The 15,641-nt window shown below is 43.7% G+C and overlaps 1 protein-coding gene across 16 annotated transcripts in view; it reads right to left on the reverse strand.

Annotated features, from left to right (window-relative positions):
• The window catches only part of ITPR2 (inositol 1,4,5-trisphosphate receptor type 2), a 337,706-nt gene that overhangs the window by 113,089 nt on the left and 208,976 nt on the right, over positions 1–15,641 (reverse strand). For 12 of the 16 annotated variants that reach the window (XM_065569053.1, XM_065569044.1, XM_065569048.1 and 9 more), the window contains one exon: positions 13,065–13,199. The exons of the other annotated variants lie outside the window; for them this stretch is intronic. In XM_065569053.1, coding sequence (XP_065425125.1) covers positions 13,065–13,199 — 135 coding nt within the window. The remainder of the gene's footprint in view (positions 1–13,064; positions 13,200–15,641) is intronic. 16 annotated transcript variants of the gene reach the window in all.

Genomic DNA, 15,641 nt, shown 5'->3' on the forward strand with positions numbered 1-15,641 from the left:
ATGGAGTCGTTTAACACCATACACATCAACCCAAGTGTTGGGAGAATCCAGACCTGGAGACCCTATAATGTGACATTGCCTACAATGTTGCAAGGGTACTGACATCACCACTTATGACATCGCTGTGATAAATGCTACAACAGCGACTGAAAACCCAAGATGAACCTTCCAGTTCAGCTAACTGTTGAGACATATATTGCTTACAGTTCATTCAGTCAATGCTTTGGGAGAATACTAACCAACATCCAACTCAAGTCCATATACCTATTCTTATTACAATATACTAACAAAACCTGTTAGCCTTAATATAGCCTCTCATCAATACATAGTAAGAACACCGCTGTGGAAGACCTTGTCAGAGCTTTCATGAGGATGGAGAATACCACCAAAAAAATTCTAATTCTATGCTCTAAATCAGTGACCTGGAATAGGGTGTGGAGTCGTAGTCACCCCATCTTAAAAATGATATTACAGAATCTGAGGGGGTTCTGAGAGGTAATGAGAATGATTAATGATATGGAACATTTCTCACACAAAGAAATGGAAAATACTAGGTTATTTACCTTTGAAAGGAGACCAGTGAGGGGGACATGGTTGAAGTATATAAAATAATGGTTTAGAGAAGCTAGATCAGAACTTCCATTCTCTCTCTCTCTGATAATACAAGAAGAAGGGGTCACTTTCAATGAAACTGAAAGATAGGAAATTCAAAAGAGAAAAAAAGAGAAATACTCTTCCACACAAAACAGAATTCGACTGGGTAATTCATTGCCACAGGAAGTTTCTGAGGCCAAGAATTTAGCAAGATTCAAAGAGGGATTGGACAATATCCAGAGTTATATTAGTTAATATATTAACAAAAAGGAGGTTTTCACTCCCTTCCAACACTCTTGTTATATCATGTCTATGTGTGTGGTATTAGATCCAAAGGACTTCTACACAGTACAGTACAATTCAGTAACAATAAAAGATTTTTTTTTAAACTTACTGTGCCAAGGTGTTCAGAACAGAGAATCATGATAATGTACCACATCTGCTGCAACACGTAGGCACAACAATATCAGAAAAAGAATAACTGCTACACATAAGCAAAACAGATTATTTTAATGAGCTAACAAAACAAAACCCCATAGTGTCCATCTTTGCTTTCATTATTACTTAGTTAGGTACTGGTGAGTAAATACAGGACAGCGGTACTCAATCGTTCAGCTTTGGAGCCACATGCAGCTTTTCACAACCCAGCATTTGTGGGTTTGAGTGAGACATCTTATGACGTCCCCGCAATAATACATAGCAATTCGAAACAAAAGTACCCAGATACCCACACTCAACTTTTCACCCAAGTAAGTCTCTAAGCTTGTCAGACATTACATTTTCCTGGTTTCTTCCACCTACTACAGCTGATTTCTCTCTGCTGGTACAAGTAAGTCCAAAATACATAGTCCCCTCAGACATTGAAACACACTGAAAAATGTCTTTGAATGGAAGAGACAGACACAGCATCAGACTTTTCAATACTGGTGATAGATTATGAATGCCGGGCCTCTTATTCAGTCCTAAATAACACTGTCCAGACTGTCACCTTTATTTAGTTCTTTTGATTAATTACAACTGTGTATTGACTTTGTTATGCACATTTGTTTCCTATGCATGTTAAACTCTTTTCTGTCTCTCCATGAGTCCATTTGATGATGAAGTGGCTTTTTGACTGCTAAAGGTTGAATGTCACTTATCCAGACGCTTTTGCCTACATACTTAATGTCCTTCTCCCGACGTAAGGTGCAATACATGAAAGTATTAACATTCTTGCTGTTATATCCAAAGCTGCCAAGTTCTAGCCAGACAACAGACAGATTTATAAGAAGGTGCAGGAGGGACATTGTACAAGACTGGATGGGGATTTGGATTGTATTTCTCCTGCTTTTTCTTCCAAATTTTTTCCCTTGCCCCTCCTGAACCTACCCATCTTCTGCTGTTCTTCACCTCCCTCTAGTTGTACTACGTAGGCAGACCGCACGCCTGCAACCTGATGACCAACTACACTCTCTTAGTAAATCCAGTCATCCTCACTCTCTATCCTGACACAGCTGGAGGGGAGTGGAGCTCCAGTTAGAGGAGTGTTTGTATTTTAAACGGAGCATGGAACATTCCCCTCTGCGCACTCAGCTCCCCACCCTGAATGCATATTTCAGAAACGAGGGAGTGAGAGGACTGGACTGACAGAGCAGTCCAGAGTAGACTGAAAAGATGGGTGGAGGGTAGTGGACTGGCTGGAGATTAGAGAAGATTGACAGCGTAGAAAAGTTGGCATTCCAATTTTAGGAAGCCTTGTATACCACAGATGAGCACTACTGACACCAGGCAAAAGGCTCACACTGATCAGAATGGGAACAGAGTTTCACTGACACATGGCTCTCTTGCCAATCATAGAATATCAGGGTTGGAAAGGACCTCAGGAGGTCATCTAGTCCCACCCCCTGCTCAAAGCAGGACCAATGCCCAGACAGATTTTTTTTTACCCCAGTTCCCGAAATGACCCCCTCAAGGATTGAACTCACAACCCTGGGTTTAGCAGGCCAATGCTCAAACCACTGAGCTATCCCTCCCCAACAATGATTGGGAGGGAAATACAAAACATGCATGTAGGTAATACTCTGAGGTCCTTCAACTTCCAGTGAAGTCAATGAGAACTGGGGACACTCCACACCTCATAGGATCGGGCCCCAAATGGGGTGCTGTTGTTTTAAAGTTCACTTCAGAATGGCTATAAGGTTCTTTAATGGCACACCAGCAGCTTTACGTTTGAACTTCCTTGCTGCAAAACTCCTAACAATATTTGCAGCACAGTTTTGTGTTTAATTTGAACGGGTCTGGGCAACAGATGTATTTACAATGGCAGAGGCTTTGCATGTTACATTTGCTAGCAAAACGCAGAGGCTCAAGCTGCTAATTAAATATGAAATTATATGCGTTAATTTGGAACTAGTTCCTTGTTAAAATTGCCTGATGTTTAAAGGCACAATAAATTGAGCCAGTATCCGGGAATGTGTGTGCCTTGACCTGTGTGGGAAGGCAGACTAGAGTACCACGTATAGGCTAGACAGTTACCATGGATACCTCGCTAGTTGAGGTGTATAAGCTAAATATTATAAACAACGTTGTGGCATTAGAATACTAGCCTCCTCAAAAATGTTGCAAAACGAACAATGAATCTGGAGAGAACGCCTGTGATTTGTTTTCTGACACGTGAATAAGAATTTCATACTGTAGGCAAAATACAAAAGCAGATTGATGAGAAAATTGTCAGTTCCTGCAGGCCTTATTTTAGGCATATTCCTGAGAGGTGCAAGTATTCTTCGCTCCTACTGCAGACAAGGGAGTTGCAGGTGTGCAGCTTCTCTCAAGATACAGCCCTCGTATCCTACTTAACTGACAGTTTTGCCTAAGTGAAGACTAAAGGATTTTGGCCAATCCAGCATAAGCAGCAAAAGATGCAGCCAAAGTTTAAATAACGCTTCCATCAAGGAGTAGGAAAAACAAAACAAACAAAAAAAACTTTCCTTAGGGACAGGCTTTTCCCTGTGCTTGCACCTTTCTCTGAAGCAATTGGTGCTGGTCACTATCAGAGACAAGATACACAGACTTGGGTCTGAGTCAGTCTCATCATTCCTATGTTCTCACATAAGTCTCCTTTACCAAGTAGTCACACAAAAGAATAGTCTTTTTAGTGGATTGATACACCCTGACAGTACTGTACTGAAATATCCTGGCTAATGTGGAAACTTCAGTTTCGAGTTCTTCTCAAACTAATTTCCATCACGGTAGTACAAAAAGGTGATCACACCTGCCACCACTCCCTTTCTTCCTATAAAAACCCAGCACAATATGTCATTTTGCTATATTAGAAGCCAATCATTTTACATTAAATCATATACATATATTAAAACACACAATAGCCCCAGATCTCACCAAGCATCTAGGTTCCCTTTTTATTACATACAGGAAAGGACACCAAAATTTCCTGCTGTGTCGGCCAGGCTGCATAATGTTTTTGGCAACCTCTGACCCAGATTCATGGGAGGACATCAATTTGTCAGCTGGAGAAAGAGCCAGACTAAGCTGTCTTCTGTGGAGTTGGTCAAAATTTTTCAGACAAGAAACTGCTACTTACTGTAACTGTGGTCCTTCAAGATATGACACAGCCACGTATTCCACTTAGGTGGGTGCATGCCCAGTACACCAGAGCCGGAGAACTTTGCCTATCAGTACCTGGGGGGGCGCATTCGTGCCTCATGCCCTGGCTATATGAGGTGGCACCATCCTGAGTCCCCTCAGTCCCTTCACAATGAATGCCCAAAGACTCCAATGCAGAGGGGACAGATGATGTGTTGTGGAATAAACATCTGCATCACATCTCAAAGAACCTCAGTTACAGAAAGTAACTGTTTCTTCTTCTTCAAGTACATGCTGCCGTGTATTCCACAAAGGGTGACTCACAAGCAGTACCCCCCAGAAGGCAGAGCTCAGAGTCTACCTAAACAAGGGCTGCAGGACCACCCTACTGAAACTTGCATCTGCCCTGGAAGATGTGGCAAAGGCAAAGTGGTTCATAAATGTGTGGATAAATGACAATTTAGGAGCCCTGCAAATATCCAGTATTGGGATGTCACTGAGGAACGCTATTGACGTTGCTTGCGCTCCCGTAAAATGACCTGCTGAGGAGATGTAGCCAAAGCTATTTCACATGCAGTCTTGATACAGGACATTATCCATTTAGTGATCATCTGTGAGGAGACTACCTTGACCCTTCATATCATCTGGATATGACATAAACAGGCGAGGCAAAGCACGAAATGGTTTAGTTCTGTCCCGATAGAAGGTTAGACATCACCTGACATCCAATACCTAGAGATGTGGCTCCTGAGTCCGGAGATGAATGCAGCTTAGGAAAGAACACCGGTAAATATACCATCTGGTTCAAATGAAACTGAGAAACCACTTTAGACAAAAATTTGGGCTGTGGTCGTAAAGTCACTTTATCTTTGGAGAATTGTGTATAAGGAGACTCCGTCATCAAAGCCTGCAACTCGCACGCTCTTCTTGCAGACGTTAGTGCTACCAGGAATGCAGTTTTCTGACACAAAAGTGGAAAGGGACAAGATGCCAGGGGCTTGAATGGAGGTTCCATTAAAGCCAGTAGGACTGTGTTAAGGTCCCTTAGAGGAGAGGAACCGGCTCGTGGACCAGAGGATGGAGATGAAGAAGCCCTATCCCATGGCATTGGATCTTTCCTAAATGGAGAGATGAATGCCAATATCACTGCCAGATGTACTTTCAATGAACTAAGCGCAAGTCCCAGTGACTGAAGGAGCAGCAGGTACTCCAAGCAGGTCCTGGTTAGAAGCCAGCATCAGTTGAATTCCATGGGCCAACGACCACACCAAAAACAGCTTCCATTTTGCAGAACAGGCCATTCTGCTAGAGGGCTTTCTACTGTTGAGTCAGATATGTTGAACAGCTGCCAAACACCCCTCTTTCTCCTCATTTAGCCCTGAAGTAGCTACACTGTGAGATGCACGGAGCTGAGCATGGGATGTAAGGTGCGGCCATAATTCTGAGTAGGTCGGGATGGAAAGGAAGTGGTATGGGAGGCTGAATTGTTAGCATGAAAAGTCAGAGAACTAGCATTGCCTCGGCCATGCGAATGAGCTTGACCCAATCCACCTTCAATTTGAGGATGACCTGTGGGATTATTGGGATTGGGGAGGAAAGTGTACAGGAGAGCAGACTGCCAGCTGAGATGGAAAGTGTTGGACAGGGAGCCTAGACTGAGGCCCCCTCGAGAGCAGAACAGATTGCATTTCTGTGTCCCTCACAGCAAACAGGTCAATCATCAGGATGCTCCAAGCTGCGAAGATAACCCGGAGGATGCTTGTCTTCAGAGACCACTTGTGACTCAGAGGAAAATTCCTGATGAGATGGTCTGCAAGATGATTCTGGACCCCTGGCAAGAGGTCAGCTATTGGAGTAATTCTCTCCTCGATGCAGAACTGCCATAACCTGATCTCCTCTTGGCAGAGCATCCTGAAGTATGCTCCCCCTTGCTCTTTCATATCATACATCACGGTGGTATTGCCGGTAAGAATGTGAACCACTGAGCCCCTGATATGGTCTAGAAAAGCATGATATGTATTGTAGATGATCCGAAGTTCCAGCACCTTGATATTCAGTGAGGACTTCTGCTCGGACCACAGACCTTGGACTTTCAGAGATCCCAGGTGTGGTCCCCAACCCATCAGGGTGGCATCAGTGACAACAGACCTGGTTGCTAGGGCATTCACTTTGTCTGGCCCTTGCCAAACTTTTTCTTCTCAGGGTGTATCCACCATTGCAAGGAGTCCAGGACCAGTTGAGGAATCTGTCCAAGGAATGAAGAGTCTGACAGTAAACCATTCTGAGCCATACTTGGCAGGGGCGAAGGCACAGCCTTGCAAATTGGACCACGTGCGTGCTAGTGGACATATGGTCCAACAGTTTCAGGCACATCAGAAAGGTCTTGGAAAGCGGAGACTGCAGACTGTGGCAAGGGTGGCAAATCGCCTGAAAATGGCTGGTTGGCAGAAATGCCCTCGAATTCGTAGAATCTATTAGCACCCCAATGTACTCAATTTTCTGAGTGTGAGCCAAAAGTTGACACCCCGGTATTTAGAATGAGACCTAAATGTTTGAGCAAACGCAGTGTAGTGTCAATGTGAGCAAGAACTTCCTCTCTGGACCTGCCCCTCAGTAACCAGTCATCCAGATCTGGAAAGTTGTGGAGTCCTTTCTTCCTCAGATCCCCCATCAAAACGACATGCATTTGGTAAAAAAAAACCCAGCAGTAGAAGAGAGGCCAAATGGAAGCACTATGGACTGAAAATGACGCTCCAACATAATGAATCGAAGGAATTTTCTGTGTCCCAAGAAAATCACCACATGAAAGTAGGCATCTTGAAGGTCCAGAGCAACAAACCTGTTTTGAAACAACACGGGAAGGGGAGTCAATAGAATGACCATTCAGAACCTCATGTACCTGATAGATCTGTTGCGGCCGTGAAGGTTGAGAATCGGTCCTATCCTTCCCTTGGATCTGGGCATCAGAAAGTACCAGGAATAGAAGCCGTGACCCTGGTGTTCCAGTGGAACCTCCTCCATTGCTCCCAAATAAAGCGAAGAGCGAACATGCTTGAGCAGCAGTAACTCGTGAGACGAGCCCCTGAAGAGGGATGGGGAGGGAGGGTGGAAAGGAGGGATGGAAGGGAAGTGGATGGCATAGTCCGATCTGACAGTGCTTAGGATCCAGTTGTTGGTGGTGATTAAGTCCCCCTGTGAAAGTGGGCCAGCCTGTTCCCAAACAGAGGGGATAGGGAGAAAGGAGCACTGAATGGAACATTGCTCCAGTCCAAGAAGTCAAAATGGGTGTTTTAAGGGCGCGGGGGGGGAGGGGGGAGGTGGATTGGCTAAACCTCGGATCTGAATGCTTCCTCCTATGGGATCTATGCCCCTTTCTGGGGTATCCCTATTGTCTCAGGGGAGGGAAAAGCTGCCCAAATATGCACGGCCAACAATACTGCTGCTACTGTTGACTGCCATAGCACCTCGGCACTGATCCCCCCAAAAAACTGTAGGATAGCCCTAGATCTCGGGTATGGTGTGGACAGATTCACAGGTTCAGTGGCCCAGACAACAGGGATATAAATGATGCAGCCCTGGCAAAGTCCTGGACCGAATGGGAGGTCAGAACAGAAACGCAGAGGAGGTCCATTGCTGCTAAATACGTTGCCAGCATGGAAACAGCCGGTGCCAGCATCACCTTCCTCAGTATCAGAGTCAATGGATGGCCCAGGGTTGGAACTGGAGTCAATGATACAGGGTCTCTGACCTCCTTGCATAGTACCAGGGAGCAGTTGATGGGACCTGCTCCATCCCGCGTACTGGCATTCACCCCGTGCCAATCTGTGCTCCTTCTGAAGGAAGGAGACGAGTCACCACAGGACCTGGAGCAGCCTTGGTCAGTCTAATGCAACCTTTTCCTCGGTGTACTCAACAGGGAACGACTCCTCTGTCTCTTCAGAGAGGCACCAGCTCCAGGAGGCAAAGTGGCAGCACTCTCAGAACCCCGAGAGCGACTTCCAATCTGACAAGGGCCTTGGTGCCGAAGCAGGCCGCATAGCCTGTTTGAGCAGGTGCTACTTCTCAGGGGAAGACCCCTCACCACTTGAGTCCATTCCGTGAACGATCTGCAAATTGAACACCGCTCTTTGACATGGGCTTCGCCTAGGCACAGCAAGCACCACCTGTGGGGACCGTTGTTGCAGATCGCTCTCCTACGTGATGGACAGTGTTAAAACCCTGGCGAGGCCATCACCAGGGAAACATTTAAACTACACTTAATGAACACTACGTCTATCTAACACTATGCTAAGGGTACTAACTATATACAACTAAAAAAAAAAAAAAAACCTCACTAAAAATAGAGAGATTGTGAGGTGAAAACCACCCATAGCTCTGACTCCAGCCATGAGCAGTAAGAAGGAACTGGTGGTGGTGGGGAGTTAGGGCAGCGCTGCCTCACATAGCCTGAGGAGGGGCTACCACTACAAGGCACAAGCACCGCCCCTTTATAGGTCACGCTAGTCAAAATTCTCTGGCTCCCGGTGTGCTGTGCACACGCACCTAAGTGCAATACACGGCTGCATCTACTTGAAGAAATACTTTATTCACCGAAAAATGCATTTTTAAATTGACAAACTATTAGCGAATTCAGGTCACAATAGGCAAATAGTTTCAGCTGGAAAAGAACCCCACCCGTTTTTCAAAAAGTTAATTTTTATTTATTTAATTTATTTTTTTTACAGTTTTGAAATTAAACATTTTAACCTTTTGTTTCCAATGTTTTATTTGAAATCTTGAGCTTGTTTTTTTAAAAAGGTGTGAATGTATAAAATACATGATAATAAAACAAAATGAAAAATCAAACATTTCATTTTAGCTTGATTGTTTGATCCCATTTTTTTTGTTGTTTGTTTCAGCCAGAGAAACCAAAACATTTCCGTGTTGAGTTGAACTGAAATGAATTCCCCCCCCACCAGATTTCGGCCACTGAATCAAAAAAAACCCCAAAAATAAACAAACAAAAAAAACCAAACAGTTATTCACTCAGTTCTAATCTTCTCTTTGAAATATCATTCCAGCTAGCAGGTGGGTGCTCTGAAAAACCACGTCTTACTTCAGTTAATGGGATATATAAGGGAACCAGGAATTGATCCTGGTTCAAATATGCAATAATTTTTCAGCCAGAGAAGTCATTTGTCTCCTCTTTTACCAATCATTAATATTCACAGGAAATCACTTGGAGAAAAAAAAAAGGATACCTATTGTATTTGGTATTCAATTACACATATACAGCCAGATTCAGCCCTGGTTTAAGGTGGTGTAAAGCATCAGGTGACAGAAAGTCCACCCAAAGAGGACTGTGATGGTACAAGGTACCCACAGCTCCTGGTCTGCTGGACAGACCATGTGGCTAACACAAGTTTGTATTTACACTACTAATGAATATTGTTTTCCAATAGGATTGCAAAATCTACATGCACAAAACTATGCTGGTCAATTGTCTCTGGCAACCAAGAAAATGCCTGCGGAGTTGCTGCTTATAAACTAAGAAGGAAACACTAACAGGTCTACACTACGGGGCTAAGTCGACCTAAGTTATGCAACTCCAGCTACTTGACTAATGTAACTGGAGTCGATGTACCTTAGGTCGACTTATTGCAGCGTCTACACTGCGCTGGGTCGATGGGAGAATTTCTCCCATCAACTTCACCGGAACGAGAAGCATAAGGTGAGTATTGGAGTTGACGGAAGAGCGATTGGTGGTTGATTTAGTGGATCTTCACTAGACCCACTAGATCAACCCCCAGTGGATTGATCGCTGCGCATCAATCCCCCGGTAAATGGAGACAAGCCCTGAGTTTAATATGATCTCATTCAGATACATGCATGTCAGTTCAACATAATCAATTGAATTAACTGCAGATGTGTGTACCTAGAGTATTTCATATTCAAACAACATGCATTAATTTCATTTTTTGGAGAGTTTTCCAACAGTCAACAGTAATCAGAAATCATGGAATCCTTCCATATTTTGCCCCACGATTCCTTGCAGCTGCATTGGTTTTCTAAGAAGTGTAGATGTGCTAACAGAATTAGCTGAGAGAACAGATCACTAGTTGGTGTTTTCTTAGATAAAGAATCCCACTCCTTTTTATTCATAAGCTTCTAGACTTGCTGTAGGTGATAATTATTTTGAGGGTAAATTGCTGTGATTTTTGTCTGGCAGCATACAGCACCCGCACATGCAATCCCAGCTCCATCTGGAAATAGCATCACATCAAACAATCTCTAGTGTCTTATATAACCAGTTACAACTCTTTGAAACCTGTCAGCGCCAGTGACTTGCTCTTTGCAGTTACACTTCTCAAAACATTGGCTTCATTTACTTATTAGCTAACTACAGATTAAAAAAAAAAAAATTAAGGACAACGTTGGAGGCTGCATGTTTATCCTAATTTAAATCTTTCAGGAAAATAAAATAATCCTGTATCTTAACAACAAATATTTGTTTACATCAATGGAGACTAAAGGCCTGATCCAAATCCCAAAGAGGTCAACAGGAGTTGACTTCAACAAGCTTTCATTCAGATCTTTAGTGAACTAACCTAAGTCTGGATTCCTACATCAAAATTAAAAATACACTGAAATTGACAGCCAAACATAATATTGTACCTTCTGCTCTCTGGCGGCCCAGTTCTGCTATCAGGTTATGAGTAATATCGCACTGAAATCCATGGGACCACTCTTGGAGTAGGGTACTACACAATATAACAGGGGTCGGCAACGTTTGGCACGCGTCTCGCCAGGATAAGCACCCTGGCGGGCCGGGCCAGTTTTATTTACCTGCTGACACGGCAGGTTCGGCCGATCGCAGCCCCCACTGGCCGCGGTTCGCCGTCCCGGGCCAATGGGGGCAGCGGGAAGCGGCGCGGGCGAGTGATCGGCCGAACCTGCCACGTCAGCAGGTAAATAAAACTGGCCCGGCCCGCCAGGGTGCTTATCCTGGTGAGCCGCGTGCCAAACGTTGCCGACCCCTGCAATATAAGGATGGCAGTATCTGTCCCTGGATTCATAATATAATAGACTTAGAAAATACAAAGATTCTGTGACTATGTGATTCAAAAACAAATACACGAAGTGCTGTGACTAGGTCACCGGAGGACTGTCGCTCTGTACCATGGTGTGATGTCTCAGGTCTTTAACCCAGGCCTAAGAGTCCCCAGACAGCTGCTGCATCCTGGCTTCCACCCGGTATCTGCTGAAACCTGGTGGGCCGAGGAGCTAGTAGGACTATCACCTCAGCCAAGGCACCACTCCCAGGAACCCTGATTGGAGGATTGCCTGGCTCCAACCATGCTATTAAAGCCAGGAGGCAGCACAGGAAGTTTGTTTGAGCACCAAGGCAATTTCCTGCGGTGGCTGCATCAGACTGCTTGTGCCTGCCTGCTGCACCCAGTCCTGTTCCTCATTCCTGCTCCACTCCTGGCTCCTGCCTCATCCCTGCCTTCGCTCCTGTTCCCACCATGCTCCTGCTCTGTGCTTGATCCTTGATTCTCCTCCACTTCCTGCCCTTACTCCTCGACTCCAATCATCCGTTACCAATCCTTGCTCTAACCCTAGCCTCTGACTTCTGACCCTGATTCTAGCTTGATCCTTGGCTCTGGCATTTGGCATCTAACCACAGCTCTGAGCGACAGCTTTGATTTCTGACTCTGGCTTGACTCCTGGCTCAGGTAATTGGTAGTTGATTCTGGTGCTGACCCTTGGCTTCGTTCTCCAACCTGGACTCCCGCTTCGCCCATTAGGCCTGACTCCTGCTCTGACTACTAGGCTAGACCACCTACATCCTGGTCCATAATACACGGAATTATTCCTCCCCCCCGTAAGAATTTCTACTACAGTCAAACCATATGCTTCTCAATCACAAAGTAAAATGACACCCAAGAAGGCAACACAGTGCAGAATCAGTGAAATCTTGCAGACAGACCAGATCCATTACCCCACAAACATTATCTGGGGAAAGACAGAAGGATATAAAAAGATTACATCTAAATGCCATTACTGGATACTTTTTCCCTGGAACTGGACAGCTGAATTATCTAACCAGCAATTTCACATCTGCAGCCAGCTCCAGTAGAACATAAAAAAAAAAAAAGAGGCTACTGACAACAAAAGGCAGTACGTGTAATTTAGTAAGTGGGCACAGATTTTTCTGAAGATGCGTCACCAGGTGTGAAGCAATGCCTTAGCAATACAGACTCTATTAAGGAAAGCCCAATCTATGTATTTCTAGCCAAATACAATAAAATCTGCACGTCCCCTTATGGGGAAAGAAGCCTGTTGTTTTGCATGGGGTCTGCACTTACATGTTTTAGCAAAAGGGGGGTAAAGTTGTACGTTGTCTGTAGACTCAGCCAGAATATAAATCCACAGGGCTGGGATTCCCATTGTGTTTTTTGTAAGATGCAGTGCTAGAGGGCCTAAATACAGAGCTTTGCAAAAAGTCCCTGCACAGAGCATGAGAATAAAGTGCTTGTCCCAGCAGTAGCTGCTCAGCCAGCATCCACATTGCACCACAATCACACAGTCCAAATCGTGACTGTGAAAGGACAGCCCAAGCAGCAGGTGCGGGAGGGGGCCACATCTGAGCACCACTCTCTCCAATCTGTGTGCCTGTTCCTCAGTCATGTCACAGCAACTGTGCGTCTGTATGAAACATCCAGAGGAACAGAGTAGCTAGAAATATGCTAGTCCCAGGCAGAGGAAGCAGCTGGCAGGCATCTCTAATTGAATTCCTGGTGGACTTGGGCTATTTTTAAAAGTCTCTGTAGGTTGGCAGTTTTTTTTTTTTTTAAACAGGGTTCACATACCCAAAACTCAGTGTGCAATTTTAAAGATTCATTACTTACCTCCAGGAGGCCCTGCGCTGTGTTAAAATCCTGCAATGGCACCAAAGCACTAACATTCCGAGCCAGATTCTGCTTCTGTTCGGGGGAGGGGGGAGGGGAGGGAACGTGATCTCTTCCAAGACAACTCAATTCCATCTATGTTTTAATGATATAGTAAAAAGAACTTGAGTTTTAAGAATCTTATACAAATATCTTGCAATTTTTGTATTTTTTCTTGCATGTGATTTTTGGCTTCCCCAAAAGACTATTTAATATTAACAATAAAATAATAAACTTCAGAATTATTATTATTATTATTATTATTATTATTAATACAACGCACTTTGGGAGAATCTTTTAATCCAAGGATTTTGAGGGTCCTTCACAAACAAATTAAGCCTTACAATAGCCATGAGATAAAGTAGGTATTTTTATGCCCATTTTACATATGGTAACCTGAAATGTATGAAAGTTACCATGTGACTTGTCCAAAGTCACCTAATGAGTCAGTGGCAGAGCTGGAAATAGAATCTAAGAATCTTGACTCCCAGTCTCCTTGTCTAACCCCCTGTTACATCAGTTTCTCAATTGCTATCGTTACGTTTGGTGTATGCAGTACCTTTAATGTTCCTGAATACTATATATTGTGCAATGCAACTGGTCAAATTTCTGCATATAACATTGTACTGTATATATAAATCTCTATTGTATAGTAAGTGGAGTCTTACTAATAACTCACTGTTAAGGCAGTGGTGATTTGTTCTGAGAAGATGCATCTTTTTAACCTCCAATTGTCAAAATCTGAGACTGACTACCCATTGGGATGCTGCCTCTGTTCCTAAACCACTGATAGCCTGCAAAGAGCAAGGGATTTTGAGCCACCCAGCCAGCTCACCCAAACGTTCCTCCTTAATTAGCAGTGCTTGGCAAAAAGATTCCAAATAGTCCCCAAGGAGCCCAGCCTAATTTACAATGATGGTAACTGCACGTCACCCAAAGACAGAGAGAGAGAAAGATCGCAACTCAATTATGGTATAGTCCAATCCGAACTACAGTCATTTATTTTCTGAATTGCTGCAGCAAGTTAAATTCTCTGATGATAACGAGCAGTCACTGACTGCATCACCAACTCATTAAATCAACTCAGTAGCAAACACAGTTAGAGAGTCTGGCATTAAATTTAAGACTAGCTGGCTAGCAGAGGTGTAGCATATGAAATTTGTTGAACCATAATTGACATTATTTTATTCTGACATATAAAATGGTTCCTATGTATGCTTCTTTCTGGTTTTTGTTTTTTTAAACAGTGATAGGTCACCCATAAAAATATCTTTTATACTGACTTTTAAAAAACCAGAGAAAGCCAGAGATCTTTTCTCAGCTTTTGCAAGCCAGGTTTAAGTAAGTAAGTAAGTATACAGTTACATTGCTATTCATATGAACACATCAGCATGTTAACTGCTTATGTAGAAATGAACAGAAAAAGAAGTTACTGATAGAAAGAGAAATCCTCATGAAACATCACAATTATGATGATTAATGATTGCCACTTAATAAAAAATTACTCCCATGACTGCTACTTGTAAATACAATACTGGAGGGTAGGGTTCAAATAAAGTTATACATTAAGGAATCACCCCACTGAAAATTCCCCAAATGCAAGATCAGCACAGAAAATCCCTATCCCAAACAGATTTTTACAAAGTGGACAAGACCAATTTTCTTCTTATACTCAAAAAGTGTGCTTTGGCTGCCCTGCAAACTGGCGGCTCATCAACTGTATAGTGTGGCCCTTGAAAGGGAAAAAAAAAATTTCACACTGCTTAACATTTCAGAGCCTTCAATTTCCTCTCAGCTCCCATGCAACTATATTACTCCTCCCAAGGGTCAGATGACAAACATCAGCTTCTCTTCAGGGGGTGGGGGGCGGCATACTGAACTTTTCAAAGTTTATTTGAAACATGAGAACGGGGGGTGGGGGGTGGAAATCACCTCCTGTGCCATCAGCTTTGTCACGTCAATTTGTTCTTCAACTACTTGTTAATAAAATAAAAAGTTGTTTTCCCATGCCCTGGTTACTTTCATTTCTCCGCAGTCACAGTACATTTTCTCTTCAGTGCCCCTTGCTAGAAGGTAAGAAGTTTATTGGCAGAAATGTTTGCCATTTCATGGAGATAGCACTTTGTAAAGCCACGAGGGAGCCTCACCTATAAAATAATTTATGAAGAGCGCTAGCAGGCCACCTGCATTCACAAACTTTAGTGTCTGCAAACCAACATCCCTTGCCAAAACTGTCAACATAACAACTACCAAACCGTCAATCAGCCACCAAGCACAGGACAGAATCAGTTTCCCAGCCTGTCAAACTGCTTCTTCAATGCAATGGCATACGGTATGAGGATCCAAGTCCTTTGGGTAAGAGTCTGTAACAAGACATTTTCTTCTGTAATCTATGGGATGGGGGGGGGAGGAGAGATTGTTTATTTCCTTTTGTTGTTGCTGTTGTTCAGCCAAATTACATAATGCTTAATTTCAGCTCTCGGTGGCATAATGATGTATATGCAATGCAAATATCCTTGCTGGAATTCTAACAGCAAT

The sequence above is a fragment of the Chrysemys picta genome, chromosome 1 (assembly GCF_011386835.1).
Source record: "Chrysemys picta bellii isolate R12L10 chromosome 1, ASM1138683v2, whole genome shotgun sequence".
NCBI classification, from domain to species: Eukaryota; Metazoa; Chordata; order Testudines; family Emydidae; genus Chrysemys; species Chrysemys picta.